The following is a 15,930-nucleotide window of genomic DNA, read 5'->3' as shown; positions in this document are numbered from 1 at the left end:
CTAGAAACTTAGTCAAAGTTTCAGAATTAGAATATTTCCTACCGACAGCCCTAAGATCAATAAGAAGACAATTAAATCTCTGATGTACTTCAGACAGCGTCTCAGACTTTCCACAAAGAAAGCTTTCATACTGTCTTACTAGATTGATCTTTCTAGTCTCTTGAACCTGAGTGGTACCTTCATATTGAACACAAAGAGTGTCCCACATGGATTTTGAGGTTTTGAGCTTCATCACTGAGTGATTAATCTCATCGGGAAGAGACATAGCTATTATAGACCGAGCACGCGTGTCTATAGCTATCTTCTTCTTGTCCTCATCGCTTCACTGATGTGGAAGCTTTGGAATCTGCTGTTCAGGAATCGCAGCAGTCGTAGCTGTTGCTGGAACAGCCAAAGCAATAGAAAATGGAATATATGGTCTGTTGATCCCAGATCTCTCAATAACACTAATAATCGAGTTAAGAATAACCAAATTATAGTGTTTTAATAAACAAACTGATGAACACTCAAGAATAAATTATGAACATCAAAGAACAATGTTGAGTGTCAAAGGTTTCACTTTATTAGTAAGAAAAACGTAAAAGCAACATGTAATACAATAGGCCTAATCACCTATTTATACTAGTAAGCTAATTAGAAGATAACTATCTAGTGAGACTATTTAGCTAATCTTCTATTAACAGATAATGTTTATCTAAACTATGGATAAACTATAATTTTAAGATAAACTTGAAATCCAGCTGTCGACTTGTCATCTCCAGCTGTCTTTCATGGGATGATGAATCAACCTTTTCTTCATATCTTCATCGTATGCCTCTGGTTGAATTGCTGAAGAAAACTCTAAGTATTGTTGACCGGAGGGGTGATAAGATGCTCTTTCCATCGCATCTCTGGTTGTTCATCGACCCTCTGGTTGTTCTCCAGACTTGGTCAATTCTGCCTTGATGTCTTCATCGGTCTTCTGGTTCTTCATAACTTTTTTTTTTCGTTACTTTTACACTTTATGGATTATGGGGTCTAACATGGTCCWTTTTCTATGTAATGTGGAATTTCAAGATCCACACCTTCCAGAAAGAGGGACATCCGGTTCTTCCAGAGACTAAAGTTGTCACGGAGAAACCGGGGAGGTTTGGCAAGAGAGCCATTATCTTTTGTGTGTGTGTGTTTGCAATTAGTAAAGCCATTTGTAAGCGGTAAAGTTATCTAAGAAAAGAGATAAACTAATACAGAAAACAGCTAAACACAAGGAAAGAAAGAAAACACTGCTCTGATACCATTTGTTGGTCCCGTGAGGGTCTACAAGAAGATAAACAGTTTGTAGAAGGGGGGGATGAATACAAACACAATATTTTTAAATTTAAAATATATATTGATAAAGAAGAGCAATACAGATTTTACAAGATTGTTTGCGGAAAGAAAAGGTAGTAAAAAACCTATCTAAACAATCTTTAGTTACACACAAATTTTTAGCAAAAACAAGAAAATAAATTGTTGAAGAGAGATCATCCTTTACTTAAGCTAGAAAATGCTTGAAGTAAGAATTAGGGTTAGAGAGTGAGTTGCACGCACTCTGCATGGAGAAGAAACACTTCTATTTTTACCCAGTGCATTAAATGTTCATTTAATGCAATATGGTAGGGTTAGAGTGCGTGTCAAGCCTTCAGAGGAAGACTTGTCCTTTGCTACAGTAAATAGTACAAAAACACTATTCATGAGCAGACATCCTACCTAAAGTTGGTGGACAATAGAGTCGACTAGTCGGCTMCGTACCGTACCAACWTTCATAAGGGTATGGGTTTTGTCCTTTGTGTGCATAAGGACAAGACAACAACAATCGTGCTAAGCAAACTTCCTTTGATTGCTGAATGCGGGGATGACCTGAAGGTCTCATCATCATTCGCTGAAGCTTGAGTAGTCTTCACACATATGTAGACAGACATGTAATCACTGAATACCACTTCAGATCACGTACTTGTCAGTCTCTAATCTTCAGTTTCAGTCTTCGACGTTTGCTGAAGGTTCTTTGGTGTGAGTGTTGTCTTCTTGAAGTATTGCTGTCTCTGATAGAATTACAATGCAAGTTCTTCAGCGATCACTGAACATACTCAGTAAAGATCACTGGAACTGAAAATACAGAAACATAAATACAACGTATAAGTGAAAAGGGATTATCATCAAATCACTGAGAGAGAGGATCAACATATTTTTTTATCAATCTTTTATGATCAAATGAGCTTACATTGTCATTTATGGAGGGACTGAGAGCTTCACTGGAATACCTCTATGGACTATCAGAACCGATAGCCTTACCTAAGAGGACATCTATATCTAAGTGAGCTTAAATGCAAAATGGGTTTGTGTGCTGAGCTTAAAATTAAAATGAGAGGGGTAGTAATTGTGAGCTAAAAGAATTGATGAGAGTTGTATCAGGATTAAAATATTAAAAGAATCTTGTGTTTGTCTCTTCACTTTGATCAATCTTCAAGAACATTCAATATGCACAAGATATATGAAAATCTTCATTCAAGAACACTTGAGAAAAAAAGTCAAATAGTCAAGATAGTATATTCCTCTCAATTATACATAATGTTTACAAATGAGCTCCTACATTCTAAAATTCCTTACGAGACCTATTTATTGGTCAAACAAAAAGCACAAGAGTTAAAGTCAACACAATGACTTACAAAGTCAAACTCTCTAAAAATACAAAACAAATCTTTCAAGACGAATACAATAAACTCTAAAATTCATTCCTAACATTCTCCCCCTTTTTATTCAGGCTTGAAAGAATTTGTACTCTTTGAATCCCTTTTGAAACTTTGACGCTTTATGCACCTTAAGACTTCTTTAAAATCTTCAAGTTAAACATATAACATTCTTCTCTTTATGATCTTCAAATAATCTTCTTTTGAGAAAATCTTCCAAAATATTCTCCCCCTTGAATGTAGAACAAAACAATCTTCTCTTTTCACAATGAAGAACAGTACCAGTAACAGTCTTTAGAAATAGTCTTCAAGATATGATCTTCAAAGAACTTCTTCAGATAACACTCACCAACATTCTTCCCATTGACAAATCTCTTTCAGTAAACTCTTGTTAGAATGAGATCTTCACATTCAATTCCCTCTCAACATTGTAGCACAGAATAATCTTCAGTCGTTGCATTTACACTCCTTGAGTCTTTTACCGATTCACGATCTTCAGAATTGATTATTTCATTCATTGTATAATACTCCCCCTTATGATGAAATGAGAAGCATTTGCATCATACATCAAAATGAATGAATCTTCAATGTATGCTGTCAATACGTAAAATTGTAAGCAGATCTTTTCAAATCCACTTGTATAATCTTTTTCAGATTTATGAAGATGGGAAAAATAACCAATATCAACTTGTGAAATTGTTTTCAATCTTATAAAAAGATTGGCCTGTGAATATAACAGATATATTCAGTACAACGAATGTACTTCATATATGAGACCTTTTATGGTTCATCTCACTAGGACATCCATTCAATCACCGATAGCTTATAAAAAGCATATATATATATGAATGTTATGAAAAGATAACATATATATTGCAAAATTTGTGTAGTGTGAATGAATATGATTCTATTTAGGCTCAAAAAATAAAATAAAGCACGTGGACTACACAAATTTATCAGATTGAATTTGTGATAAAAAAGACTTGAAGGGGGGGGGGGACATATATCCTTCTTTTTCAATATCACTTTTCTCCAAATGAGAAACTGATAGATAGTGAGTTGCGTCCCCCAAGTGTTATTGAAACATTTATCTGTTAAGAGATAAATGAGTAGCTGGTGGGGTTGTGACAAGAATTGGCCTGGGCTTTGCCTTTTTGAATATTAGTCTCCAAAGAATTGAGAACTAATACATTTCGTGGTTTTCCCGAATTATAGAGGTTAGAACATGATTCTTTTAATCTTTTAATCCTGACACAACTCTCATCAATTCTTTTGGCTTACAACAACTACCCCTCTCATTTTCATTTTAAGCTCTTCACACAAACCCATGTTGTATTTAAGCTCATTCAGATATGGTTGTCCTCTTGGGTAGGTCTGTCGATTCTGATATTCCATAGAGGTATTTCTGTGAAGCACTTAGTCCCTCCTAAATATGATAGTGTAAGCTCAATTGATCACAAATAGTTGATCAAAATATTTTTTACAAATAAGCTCAAATGATCAGATACAATTGATCAAGAAAAATGTAGCATTTAAGCACAGTCAACAAGAAGTGATGTATCAAACAGATTATTCAACGTATGTGGAAGAAATGAATGAATATCTATAAGTACAAGTTTACAGACTTAAATAGTCAAAGAATAACGAATTCTGTATTAATGAAAGTAAAAAAAAAATCAAAAAACAACTTTGAATACAAACGAGTGTATTATCACCGAAAATGATTTTCATTTAAGAGACGTGATAATAACAGTTTGAAGAATAGCTGAAACAGGTATTGGAATTATGTACGACGAGAAATTACGCAAGTAAAATCTCAAGAAATACCTGATCAATAATGACACTCGATTTTCAAAAACAATTCAGATTTCAAAAAATCATTTATCAAACTTCTTTCAATAACTCCCCCTAGAAAACATATTTAAGTAATAATTCTTTTCAGTTCAAAACCAAAAAAAGAAAACATTTTGGCTTGGGTTCTGAACTGTGTTGTTTAGAAGCTAAATTTCGGACAGATTACACACTCCCCCTGCATCAGTGCATCATAAACATGATTTTCTTATCAACATAGCAATGACACATCTGCAAAACAGATCAAGTAGATTTTGGGACGCAGACAAACTTGGGTCCTTCTTTGTTAGTATCGGTTGGGGAATATTGTAACTGCCAAACCATCTATTTCTATTAGATGTCTTCTTTTTATCACTTTTAATAGGTTGATCAGATAAACAATAAGATGCATACCAGTTGTTGACAAACCTGTTAAAACTATTCCATCTACTGTTGTCCTCACACCATCTGATGTACTTTTTCCTATTGACAAAATCGGTGGTTCCGCATGTTGAGCACATGATTCTTCTCTTACTAAGATTGATCAAATCATTAGTGGATCTCACAATGCAAGGAAGAACAGGGTTAGTAACAACAAATTTATGATACATAGCAGAATCAACTTTATTGACCCAAACATTTTTAACTTTTGAAAGATAATTGGGTGATCCAATAACATACCCTTGATAGTACTGATTTGAAGAACGAGACTTGTTCTTAGAAACAATTGATTTATGGCTGCTTGAATAAATGTTAGATTTAACGCTAGAACAGTCATAAAAGCTAGTTTTACACAGAGATTGAGAATCGGTTGAGCTTTTAGCACTTGAAAAGTCTTTTACTTTCTTAAGTAACTGATCTCTTTCTTTAGCAACTAAATCGTATTTTTTTTTGTAAGTTCAGTTCTCATGTTCAATTCAGTTACAAGTTCTGTCTCTAGTTCAGACAAATTCTTTGAAGATTCCAGAAACTTACCTTCTAACTCTTTCTTCAGCTTTTCAAGCATTTTCCTTTCGTTCTTCATCTGAACTTCCCTTTTCATTTTCAGAAGTAATGTCAATCCATTTCTTTTTCTCTCCAAGCTATTTGGCAATTGCTGCATGTTTCTTAGCAATGAATTTCTTTTCAAGAGCAAACAGTCTCTTCTCTTCATCTAGTGCTTTCTTCTTCTTCTTTTGTTCAGCACTATAAAGCAATTCCAAATTCTTGCTCAAACATTCTTCTTTAAACTCTTTCTTTTCTTTATCAACCTTGGCTCATTCCAAGATGATAAGTTGTTCAAAATCAGAAATTTGCTTTAAAAGCATTTTGGCATTTAGCTCCGAAGAGTTCATCTTATTTTCAAAAGATTTTCGTTCTGTATCAAATGTTTTCTCAACTTTTATCATCCTTTTCTTATCTTTCTCCAAAATTTTCTTTTCAGCTTCTAAACTCTTCTCAGCTTCTAAAACCTTATCTTTCTCTTGATCCAATAACTTCCTTTCATCAATCAATTCATTCTCAGATTTACGAAGTTTCTCAGTTAGTTCCTCAACCTCCTTATTCTTTTTTTCTGGAGAGTTCCTTTTAGCATTCAATTCAAACTCAGCTTTTTGAAGTTTGTTAGACGGATCTTGCTTTATCTTGTTTGAACTTCTTATCTCTTCATCTAACCCTTTTCTTTCATAATCCAAAGTATTTTCAAGTTTACGAATCCAAAATGTGGAATTGTTTTCATCACGTTCTATAGCTTCTTTATGCTCCCGTTTTAAATTTTTAACAAGCTCCTCATTTACATGATTTTCATAGAAAACATTCACATATTTATCTTTATAACTCTGTTGACTTTGCTCTAATTCACAGATCTTTTCTTTCAACTCCTTATTTTCCTTCTCAAAGAATGATGTCATTTAAAAATTAAAAGATTGATCAAAATAGAATCTATGCAATATTGAAATTGAAGAAAGAAAACACTTTCCAAAAATGTCTCAAAAATATCACTCAGATCGAAAATCAGTTTAAGCATATTCTCTATAAATAAAAAATATCACTCAGATGAAAAAAATCAGTTAAAACAGTAAAAAACAATCAACAAAAACAAATCACAACTCAAAACAGTTAAAACTGCTCAAATATCAGGTAACTTGGTGAAAATTCGGAAACGAAAAATGAAATCCAGACAAAAATGATCAAAAATGATGGAATATGGAATTTGGACAAGATGATAAGCAAGAAAATCAAATATGGATAAAGGTAACCAAGAAATTTTGAATCCGGACTAAAGGGTGTGAGGAAACTTAAGTTTGGCTAAGGATGACCAATATATGTAATCCATGTAACCTGTTGGCCGAGATAGAAGAGAATTCTGGGTGAGCTAGTTGACCAAGGACGCTTGATCTAAGGAGAATGTGGTATCCGGACAAGGCTGCTTCTGGGTAAGGTGATCAAGCGACTAAGTTTGGCCGAGGTTTCCCAAGTTTGGAAAAGGCTGTTTTTCGGGGAAGTCTTGATCTTGGCTAAGCCTTTGATCGATAATCCCTTGAACTCGGCTAAGGTGGTGACTGAGGATCCCTAATCCGGATGCGACATATGCGACTAAGTCTTGAGCTTGAATACAGCTAATGGGTTGAGCGAGAATGACCAGAATCCGGACAAAGTGATGAACATGGTTGTTGGGATTGAATTTTAGTATTAAATTGTATTCGTCTTGAAAGTTTATAATTGTATAGTTACCGTGTTTGACTTTGTAAGTCATGTTGACTTTGACTAGAAGGGTTCTTAGTTTGACCCTATATAAGCTTTGTCTTCTAGTGTTTTAGTAGGAGAGCTCAATTGTAATAATACATATACTTTGAGAGTGAAATAGAAGCTTTGACCTGTTGACTTTTTCTCTCAACTCTCCTTCAAGTGTTCTTGATGTTTATATAAATCCGCCATTGAATTCATAGAGATATATGAAGATTGATCATATTGTGGACTCACAATTGGTATCAGAGCAGGTTATGCAAAGAAATCACGAGAAGAAATCACTGATTTGAAGAATTTTTTTGAAGAAAATTTTCTGGAGTTTATCGTGTTCATCTTATGTTCTTCATATTTTTAACATTTTGATCTGATTTTTTTTCAAGTTTTTGTGTTTTGGTGTTAAAACGTGATCAAAATGCGCGTAATTACTTCGTTAATCTTTGTTATTCACAAATTTTTGTGTTTTGATCATCGGTTTTCTAGAATTGCTCAAATTTGTGGATTTTAATTTTTTTTGTGTTCTTAAAAAGTTTTCAAAGAGTCAGTCTTTTGATCCAAATTTGTACGAAATTATTGATGATTTTGTGTTTTTGGTGATCTTTGATTGGTTTAACTTGCTTTTCATCGTATACAAGGCTGATAAATCATTTAAAGGATTGATCGATTTCTTGATTTCTTGACTAAATTGCATAATAGCCTAGTCGGACCTAACACTTAGTCAATTTTTGGACTCTCTAACCGCTCAGCCTTCACCCGGTTTTGATTAATATCGATCAAGCTTTCATCCAACTTTGCCTTTCATCGCTCAAAACACTTGGTCTATAATCTATGTTTGTTGTAATCCGGACATAACTTTGTCCTTACTTGGCTAAACCGATCAAAGACTCAATCGGATTTGGTGTATATCGATAACATGCTTAAGCGAGCTCAAATCAAATCGCATAAGTCAGCTGATTTAGCCTATCTGTATTAGGTAAATCGCACAAAGGTTGGAACTGTTTAAGTCTTCCTTGCATAAAGCAGCATTCGGAGTTAACCTTTATCGAACGCAAGCAGCATATGGATTTCAAGTTTACCTCCGACACAAGGCTGTGCAGACTTGGCTACATCGTTCAAGGCCACCCGAACTTAGGCTAAATCGCACATAGCTTCATCCAAGTTCCATTCTTCATCGCTCAAGTTCACAAGTTCAAGGACTTAGACATTTTTTTCTAACCGGTGATCCGAATAACCTTCTGTCTGTATTTGTATTAATTGATCATCACTCTATCCGGATTCGCTCACAAGGCTTCCGAGTTGGACTTAGTCGCTTATCCTCGCACATAGATTTGGCCATCCTCGCTCAAAGGCACATCCGGTGACTGCAATCCTCGCACACACTTTGACCGGATTAGGAACTCCTCCGACAAAACCACTCATCTCTTTGTCCGGAGTTGTTGTTCCTCGCACAAGGTGTATCGGTTTATCCTTACCTCGCTCACCCACTCAACCGATTTAAGGTTACCTCACACCAAGGCTCTTCCGTATTCTAGGTAATCTGGACACAATCATAACTGGATTTGGTTTGGTCGCGACTCGCCTCTCTCGGACATACTCGGACACGCATCACCCAGATACCTTCCTCGGACAAATACTTAGTTTCGATTTGTGTTTTTCCTGCATTCTAATATGAACACTGCCTTGGCTGGATTGTGTTACTCAGCCAAGCGACTTACATTTCTTGGTATTGTCCTCGGTAATCACCTTAGTCACGAACTGCTTCATTCGGAGACCACCAAATACGTACAACAAGCTGTCCGATTTTGATCTCGTTTAGCCAATTTCAAGTCACCTAATATAGACTTAACCCTGTCCGAATTTCTCTTCTTGGTTGAGTTGAGCTTAATATTCTTGTCCGGTTTTGGAGTATTTTTAGCCAAACTCAAGTTTCCTTGATCAACCCTTTATCCGGATTTGAGGCCAAAAGTCTTAATTTTTTTTCTAGTCTTGTCATATTTTGAGAAATATTTTGACAAAACTTGAATTTTTTTCCAACACATTTTATACAGATTTCATTTTCTCTCATTCTTTATCAGTTTTATCTTGTTTTCATTGATTTTATCTATTTTTCACAAAATTTATGGATTTTTGAGAATTTTAACTGAATTTGGACCGTCTTGAATTGTGTTTAACTGTTTTGAGTTTTTTGAAATGTTTTGTGTCGTGTAAACTATTTTTGATCAGTTTTAACCGTTTCTGATTGTTTCTAACAAATTTTAACTGTTTTTAATAGTTTTTGACTGTTTTTATTGAATTTTAACGCTTTTCGCTGATTCTCTGATTTCTGAATAGTTTATGAGTTTTTCTGAGAATTTTTGAGCTTACTGATTTATCTGAAAGATTTTATTGGTGTTTAATTTCTTTGACTAATTTCATTCATTGCATAAGATTCTTTAATCAATCTTAAAATGGCAGTTTATCTTGAGAAGGAGAATAAAGAACTGAGAATTAAGATTTCAAAGTTGGAAAAGAGCACAAAGGACTATAAAGATAAATATATAAATATGTTTTATAAAAATCATGCTAATGAGGAACTTGTTACCAATTTACGAAAGGAACATAAAGAATCTATGAAACAAGTTGAAAAAGATTTCATGAATAGGATTGAAAAGTTGGAGAAAACTGTAGATTCTGTCAGGGAAGAAACAAATGAAGAGTTAAAAACTTGGAGTAAATCAAATAAAGATATGTTTAATAAACTCCATGAATTTCAAAATGAACTAAATGATGAGAGAAACTCTTCTGGAAGAAAACATACAGAGACTGATGATTCCACAAGTAAATTTCATAAGTCTGAGAATGATTTGATTGAGATTAGAAAATTACAGGAATTAGAGAAGGAAAAGGTTCTAGAAGCTGAGAAGGTTTTGAATGTTGAAAGAAAAGAAATAGAAAAAGAGAAGAAAAGAATATTTGAAGTGGAGAAATGGTTTGGTACTGAAAGAATATCTTGTGAAAATAAGATCAACTCGCTGGAATTAAATGCCAAAATGTTATTGAATCAAATCTCGGATTTTGAGCAGCTTATCATTTTGGAACGAGCCTAGATTGATAAAGAGAAAAAAGAAATTACAGAAGAATGTCTGAGCAAGAACCTTGAACTATCTGACTGCTTTGCTCAAAAGCAGAAAGCTTTGGATGAAGAGAAGAAGCTGTTTGCTCTTAAAAAGAGAAATACTGCTATGAAATATGCAGCAATTGCCAAAGAGCTTGCAGAAAAGAAATGGCTTGACATTGCTTCTGAGAATGAAAAGAGCAGCTCAGATGAAGAGAGAAAAAAGTTTGATAAAGAAAAGAAGATGTTTGAGAAGCTGAAGAAGGAGTTAGAAGGTAAACTCCCAGATACTTCTAAGAAATTGTCTGATCTTAAGATAGAACTTGAGACTGAATTGAAAATGAGAACTGAACTCAAAGAGAATTTTGATTTAGTTGCTGATGAAAAAGACCAGCTTTTAAAGAAAGTTAAAGACTTTTCATGTGCTCAAAGCTCAACTGGTTCTCCTTCATATTGTAAAACAAGCTTTTATGACTGTTCTAAATCTAACAGTTATTCAAGCAGCCCTAAATCAACTGTTTCTAAGAACTATTCTCATTCTTCTAATCAGTACTATCAAGGGTATGTCATCGGATCACCCAATTATTCTTCTAAAGTTAAAAGTGTTTGGGTAAATAAAGTTGAATCTGTTTCGTCTCGTAACTCTGTTGTTACTAACAATGTTCTTCATTGTGTTGTGAGATCTACTAATGATGTGATAAATCTTAGCAAGAGAAGGATCATGTGCTCCACATGCAAAACCACTGATTTTGTGAACATAAGGAGATACAACAGGTGGACTGGACACAACAGATATCAGAAGAGATGTAAGAATTATAATAGGTATGATAATAATAACTGGTATGGATCCTATTGCATATATGTTCAACCTGTTAAAAGTGCGTAAAAGAAAAATCTATTAAAAATAGATGGTTTGGCAGTTACAACATTCCACAACCTAATACTAACAAAGAAGGACCCAAGTTTGTTTGGGTACCAAAATCCGTTTGATTTGATTTTGCAGGCGTGTCATTGCTGCGCTGATCAGAAAATTATGCTTATGATGCATAAATTGAGGGGGAGTTTGTAAACTATCCAACTTAGGTTTCTAAACACTCAGTTTAGGACCCGTGCTTTACTGATTGAGGTTTCTGAATAAATCAGTTCAGGACCAATGCTTTAATGAATATGGTTTCTGAATACTCAGTTCAGGACCCGTGCGAAAATGGTTTCAATTTTTTGTTTATTTTGAGCTAAAATGAATCAGTACTCAAATCTATTTTTTAGGGGAGTCTCTAGAAATTTTTAATAGAAGTTTTTGGAAAATGGAACTGTTTTCTGAAACGAGTACACTTTCTGAGCAGGTATTTCCTGACATTTTACTTGCGTAATTTCTCATCGAACATAATTCCAATACTTGTTTCAGCTATTTTTCAAACTGTTATTATCACGTCTCCTTGAATGAAAATCATTTTCGGTGATAATACGCTCGTTTGTAGTCAAAGTTGTTTTTCTGATATTTTTTTACTTTGATTGATACACATTCATTATTCTTTGAATATCAGAATCTGTAAACTTGTTCCTACAGATTTTCATTCATTTCTCTCACATTCTGAATAATCTGATTTTACATATCACTCCTTGATTGAATGTGCTTAAAAGTTACATTTCTGATCAATTTTATTTGATCATTGTGCTTTATAGTAATAATATTTTTGATCATCTAAGCATACTGATATATTTAAGAGGGACTGAGTGCTTCACAGAAATACCTTTATGGAATGTCAGAACCGACAGACCTACCCAAGAGGACAACCATATCTAAGTGAGCTTTAAATACAAAAAAGGTTTGTGTGCTGAGCTTAAAATGAAAATGAGAGGAGTACTTGTTGTGAGCCAAAAAAATTGATGAGAGTTGTGTAAGGATGTTGGTCCCTTGAGGGTCTACAAGAATAGTATAACAGTTTGTAGAAGGGGGGAGGATGAAGACAAACACAATATTTTCAAATTTAAAATATATATTGATAAAGAAGATCAATACATATTTTACAAGATTGTTTGCGGAAAGATAAGATGATAAAAACCTATCTAAACAATCTTTAGTTACACACTAAGTCTTAGCAAATACAAGAAAAGAAATGTTGAAGAGAAGATCGTTTACTTAAGCTAGAAAGTGCTTGAAGTAAGAATTAGGGTTAGAGAGTGAGTTGCGCACTCTGCATGGAGAAGAAACACTTCTATTTATACCCAGTGCATTAAATGAACATTTAATGCAATATGGTAGGGTTAGAGTGTGTGTCAAGCCTTAAGAGGAAGGCTTGTTCTTTGCTATAGAGAATAGTACAAAAAGCACTATTCATGAGTAGACATCCTTACCTAAAGTTGGTGGACAATAGAGTCGACTAGTCGGCTCCGTACCGTACCAACTTTCATAAGGGTATGGGTTTTGTCCTTTGTGCGCATAAGGACAATATGACAACAATCGTGCTACGCAAGCTTCCTTTGATCGCTGAATGCTGGAATGACCTGAAGGTCTCTTCATCATTCGCTGAAGCTTGAGCAGTCTTCACACAAATGTAGACGAGCTTGTAATCACTGAGTACCGTTTCAGATCACGTACTTGCCAGTCTCTAATCTTCAGTTTCAATCTTCTACATTTGCTGAAGGTTTTTTGGTATGAGTGTTGTCTTCTTGAAGTATTGTTGTCTCTGATAGATTTACAATTCAAGTTCTTCAGCGATCACTGAACATATTCAGTGAAGGTCGCTGGAACTGAAAAGACATAAACATAAATACAACATACAAGTGAAAAGGGATTATCATCTAATCACTGAGAGAGGATCAACAATCTCCCCCTATTTGATGATAACAAGATAACATAAAGAAGGTTATCTTATGATAATAGGAAAAAGTTACATATGAAGTACATGTCCCTTTTACTATTTTGGGATCTTTTTCAGTTAGCCAATCTCAACTATTCTAAAGATCTTAGATCTATGTACCCAAGTACATCTTCACCAAGTTTTCCTTCGACGTAGGAATTCCCTTCGTATCTTCAGATCTACGACTTTTCCAGGCATGCTATCATCTATCCAGAGCAAAATATAAACTAGATGATCCATTGGACATAGATGTAGCTCTGACATTCTCTGAAATCTGATTTCACCTACATAGTCAAGGAATATAACTCCTAACTCAGGTTTAAAATGCATAGAGTTGGGTGTATAGGGACCCTTATCTGGCAAGTCAAGATTCAACATAGAAATGTCTGTACTCTGATGACCCTTCAGGACTTCATCTAAGGAGAACCTTGTTTTATGTTCGTTCCTTAGAAAAGGTCCATCATTGAGATTAAAGAGCTTGAGTTTCTTCTTCCCACCTTTCTTCAAAGATGGCCTGTCAGGGACCTTGACATACCTGGACATCCTTTTGATGAGCTCGCTGATGGTGTCCTTGATAAGTGCATTGTGTCTCGACTTGGATTGCTGAATGGCTTATCTGATCTCCATCCATTCGCTGTATCCATAATGGCCAAGGTAGGAAGGGTACTCGGTAACGGCATCAAGATTGTCCCTGGTTATGAGCATTGAGACTAGCGTTCCACCGTCTTTAAAACGTCCGTTGATGCTGACTCTTATAATCGGGCGGGGACTGACTCGCTTTTTCAGCTTTGCTTCGCTCCATCGCTTGTCCCTTTCTGCTAGCTTTAGGTTCTTCTCATGCTCAGCTTCTACAATAAAAATAAGTTTAGCCTGGGCTTGGACAGCGTTCACCATTTTCTTGGACTTCTTCTTGGGAAGGACTTTTTCAGCTAGTGACTTGGCCAACTTCAAGATGTCTTCAGTCTGCTTCTTTTGAAGCTCTATCTCTTCTTCAGCCCTTAATGTCTCGAGTCTTTCAGCTTCAGACAAGAAGTCAAAATCACCACCACTAGAGGTACGAAGAGGAATTTTTTACTCTAGTCTGGTCAAGTGACTTCTTCAGCTAGGACATCTGCTGGTCGGTAGGAGCACAAGAGATGGGTTGATCAGGTACCCGCTCCAGTCGACCGCAGGTTGTTGATGGAATATGAATTTGATAGTTTGATGTAATCACTACCTGAGAGGTAGAGTCTTCAAAGAAATGTTGTTGAGGGATATTGAACAATACCTTCAAGTTTCCTTCTTCAGCAACCGCCTTGCCTTTTGACTTGGGGTCCTGGTTCCCTGATGGAGTCAATTCACCTTGCTCCCCCTGGGATGCAGAATCCATGAGGGAAACTCCCTTGGTGACGGTTGATGGCTTCTGGTACTTGATGGTAAAGTCATCTTTATCATCATCATCGTCGTCGCCATCTAGATCACTTCTGAGGTCAGGAATGGTAGGTTAATCATCGTCATCATCATCATCATCATCATCATCTTCATCTTTATCATCATCATTATCACCAACAGCAGTGATGGTATGGGCATCATCCCTAGGGATGGCATCAACATCCTCAGTTGGAGCAACTTTGGTGGTCGTTATTACAGGAGCAACAACCGCTTGAGCTCTGAGAGCCTTAGCTTCAACTACAACTGAAGCTGATATTGGACCAATAACCTGAGAAGGAGTAAGCACAATATCGGTTGAACACTTGAATGCTTAAGTTAGTCTAAAAAATTTCTTTACCCTGAACTCATTCTTGAAGACAAGTCCAAGCTCGGGTTGAGTTAAGACCAAAACAGATCTCTTCTTCTGCAGGCCAGGAAAGTCTTCATCAGGTGGAGTACATGAGAGTCTTTCAATTGCTAGCTGAAGAGCAATCTGAAAATAACTCTTGGCTCGATGCTTCACCAGGGTCTCCATCGTTTTCACAATAGCTCTGTTTGCCATCCCAAATCTTATGCCTTGATCCTATTGCTGAGTTGTGAACGCATAGAGGTTGATCAAGTCATAGGGATTGAGATTGATCAAGTCATTGTCATTGAAGATGCTAACCTGACCATGGGCTCTCTCCACTATGTACTCGATGTATTTTATAGCTCTGTTGGCGAAGGTCCTCATCTTTATGTCCATAACCATCCTTATCCCATCGTTTGAAAAGACAGCCTGTGTTGTTTAGGTGGTTTGTCTAACAAACCTATGTTGTAGGAGGTCCATGGTCTCTGGCGATAGAATTGGAGGATTGAGAGTCAAACTTTCATCACGATCGTGGTATAGGTACTTATGGATATTCTCCATCATAATGGGTTCCCTTGGTGGTATCTCCGGACGTCTCCTTAGTGACTCCATGTTCTCAATTATTTCATCAACTAAGCTCTGCGGAGGGTGCCTTGATGAAGAGGGAATGTCCGCTTACACCTAGGTTGGTTCGGTTGGGGGTTGAGTTTGGTTATGGGTTGTGTATCGGTTGGCGATGGGATGGTTTCTTGGGTTTGCTCATGTTGGGGTGGTTCAGGTTCATCTATTTGGGTTTGGGCTTGAGGTTGTTGAGGTGAAGAGGGTTGGATGTTTAGTTGTTCGGGTTCATTGGGTAGGTTGATGAAAGGTTCTTTGGTGTGAGGAGTTGGTGATGGGGTTAATGGCAGGCTTGGTGTTGGTGAGGTAGTGAAAGGTGGGATGGTTTCTGTTGGCGGG

General features: G+C 35.9%; 1 protein-coding gene across 1 annotated transcript; it reads right to left on the bottom strand.

Moving 5' to 3' along the window:
- Positions 1-5,986: 5,986 nt before the first annotated feature.
- LOC112502970 (UPF0430 protein CG31712-like) lies at positions 5,987-6,424 on the bottom strand (the record flags this gene model as incomplete). Its single annotated transcript, XM_025107014.1, has 1 exon — positions 5,987-6,424. A coding segment is annotated over exon 1 (438 nt), but the record flags the coding sequence as incomplete, so codon positions are not given.
- Positions 6,425-15,930: the final 9,506 nt, after the last annotated feature.

Source organism: Cynara cardunculus, unplaced genomic scaffold (genome assembly GCF_001531365.2).
Source record: "Cynara cardunculus var. scolymus isolate 2C unplaced genomic scaffold, CcrdV1 Un_Scaffold_2263, whole genome shotgun sequence".
NCBI lineage: Eukaryota > Viridiplantae > Streptophyta > Magnoliopsida > Asterales > Asteraceae > Cynara > Cynara cardunculus.
This window is presented reverse-complemented; position numbering and strand designations above follow the sequence as displayed.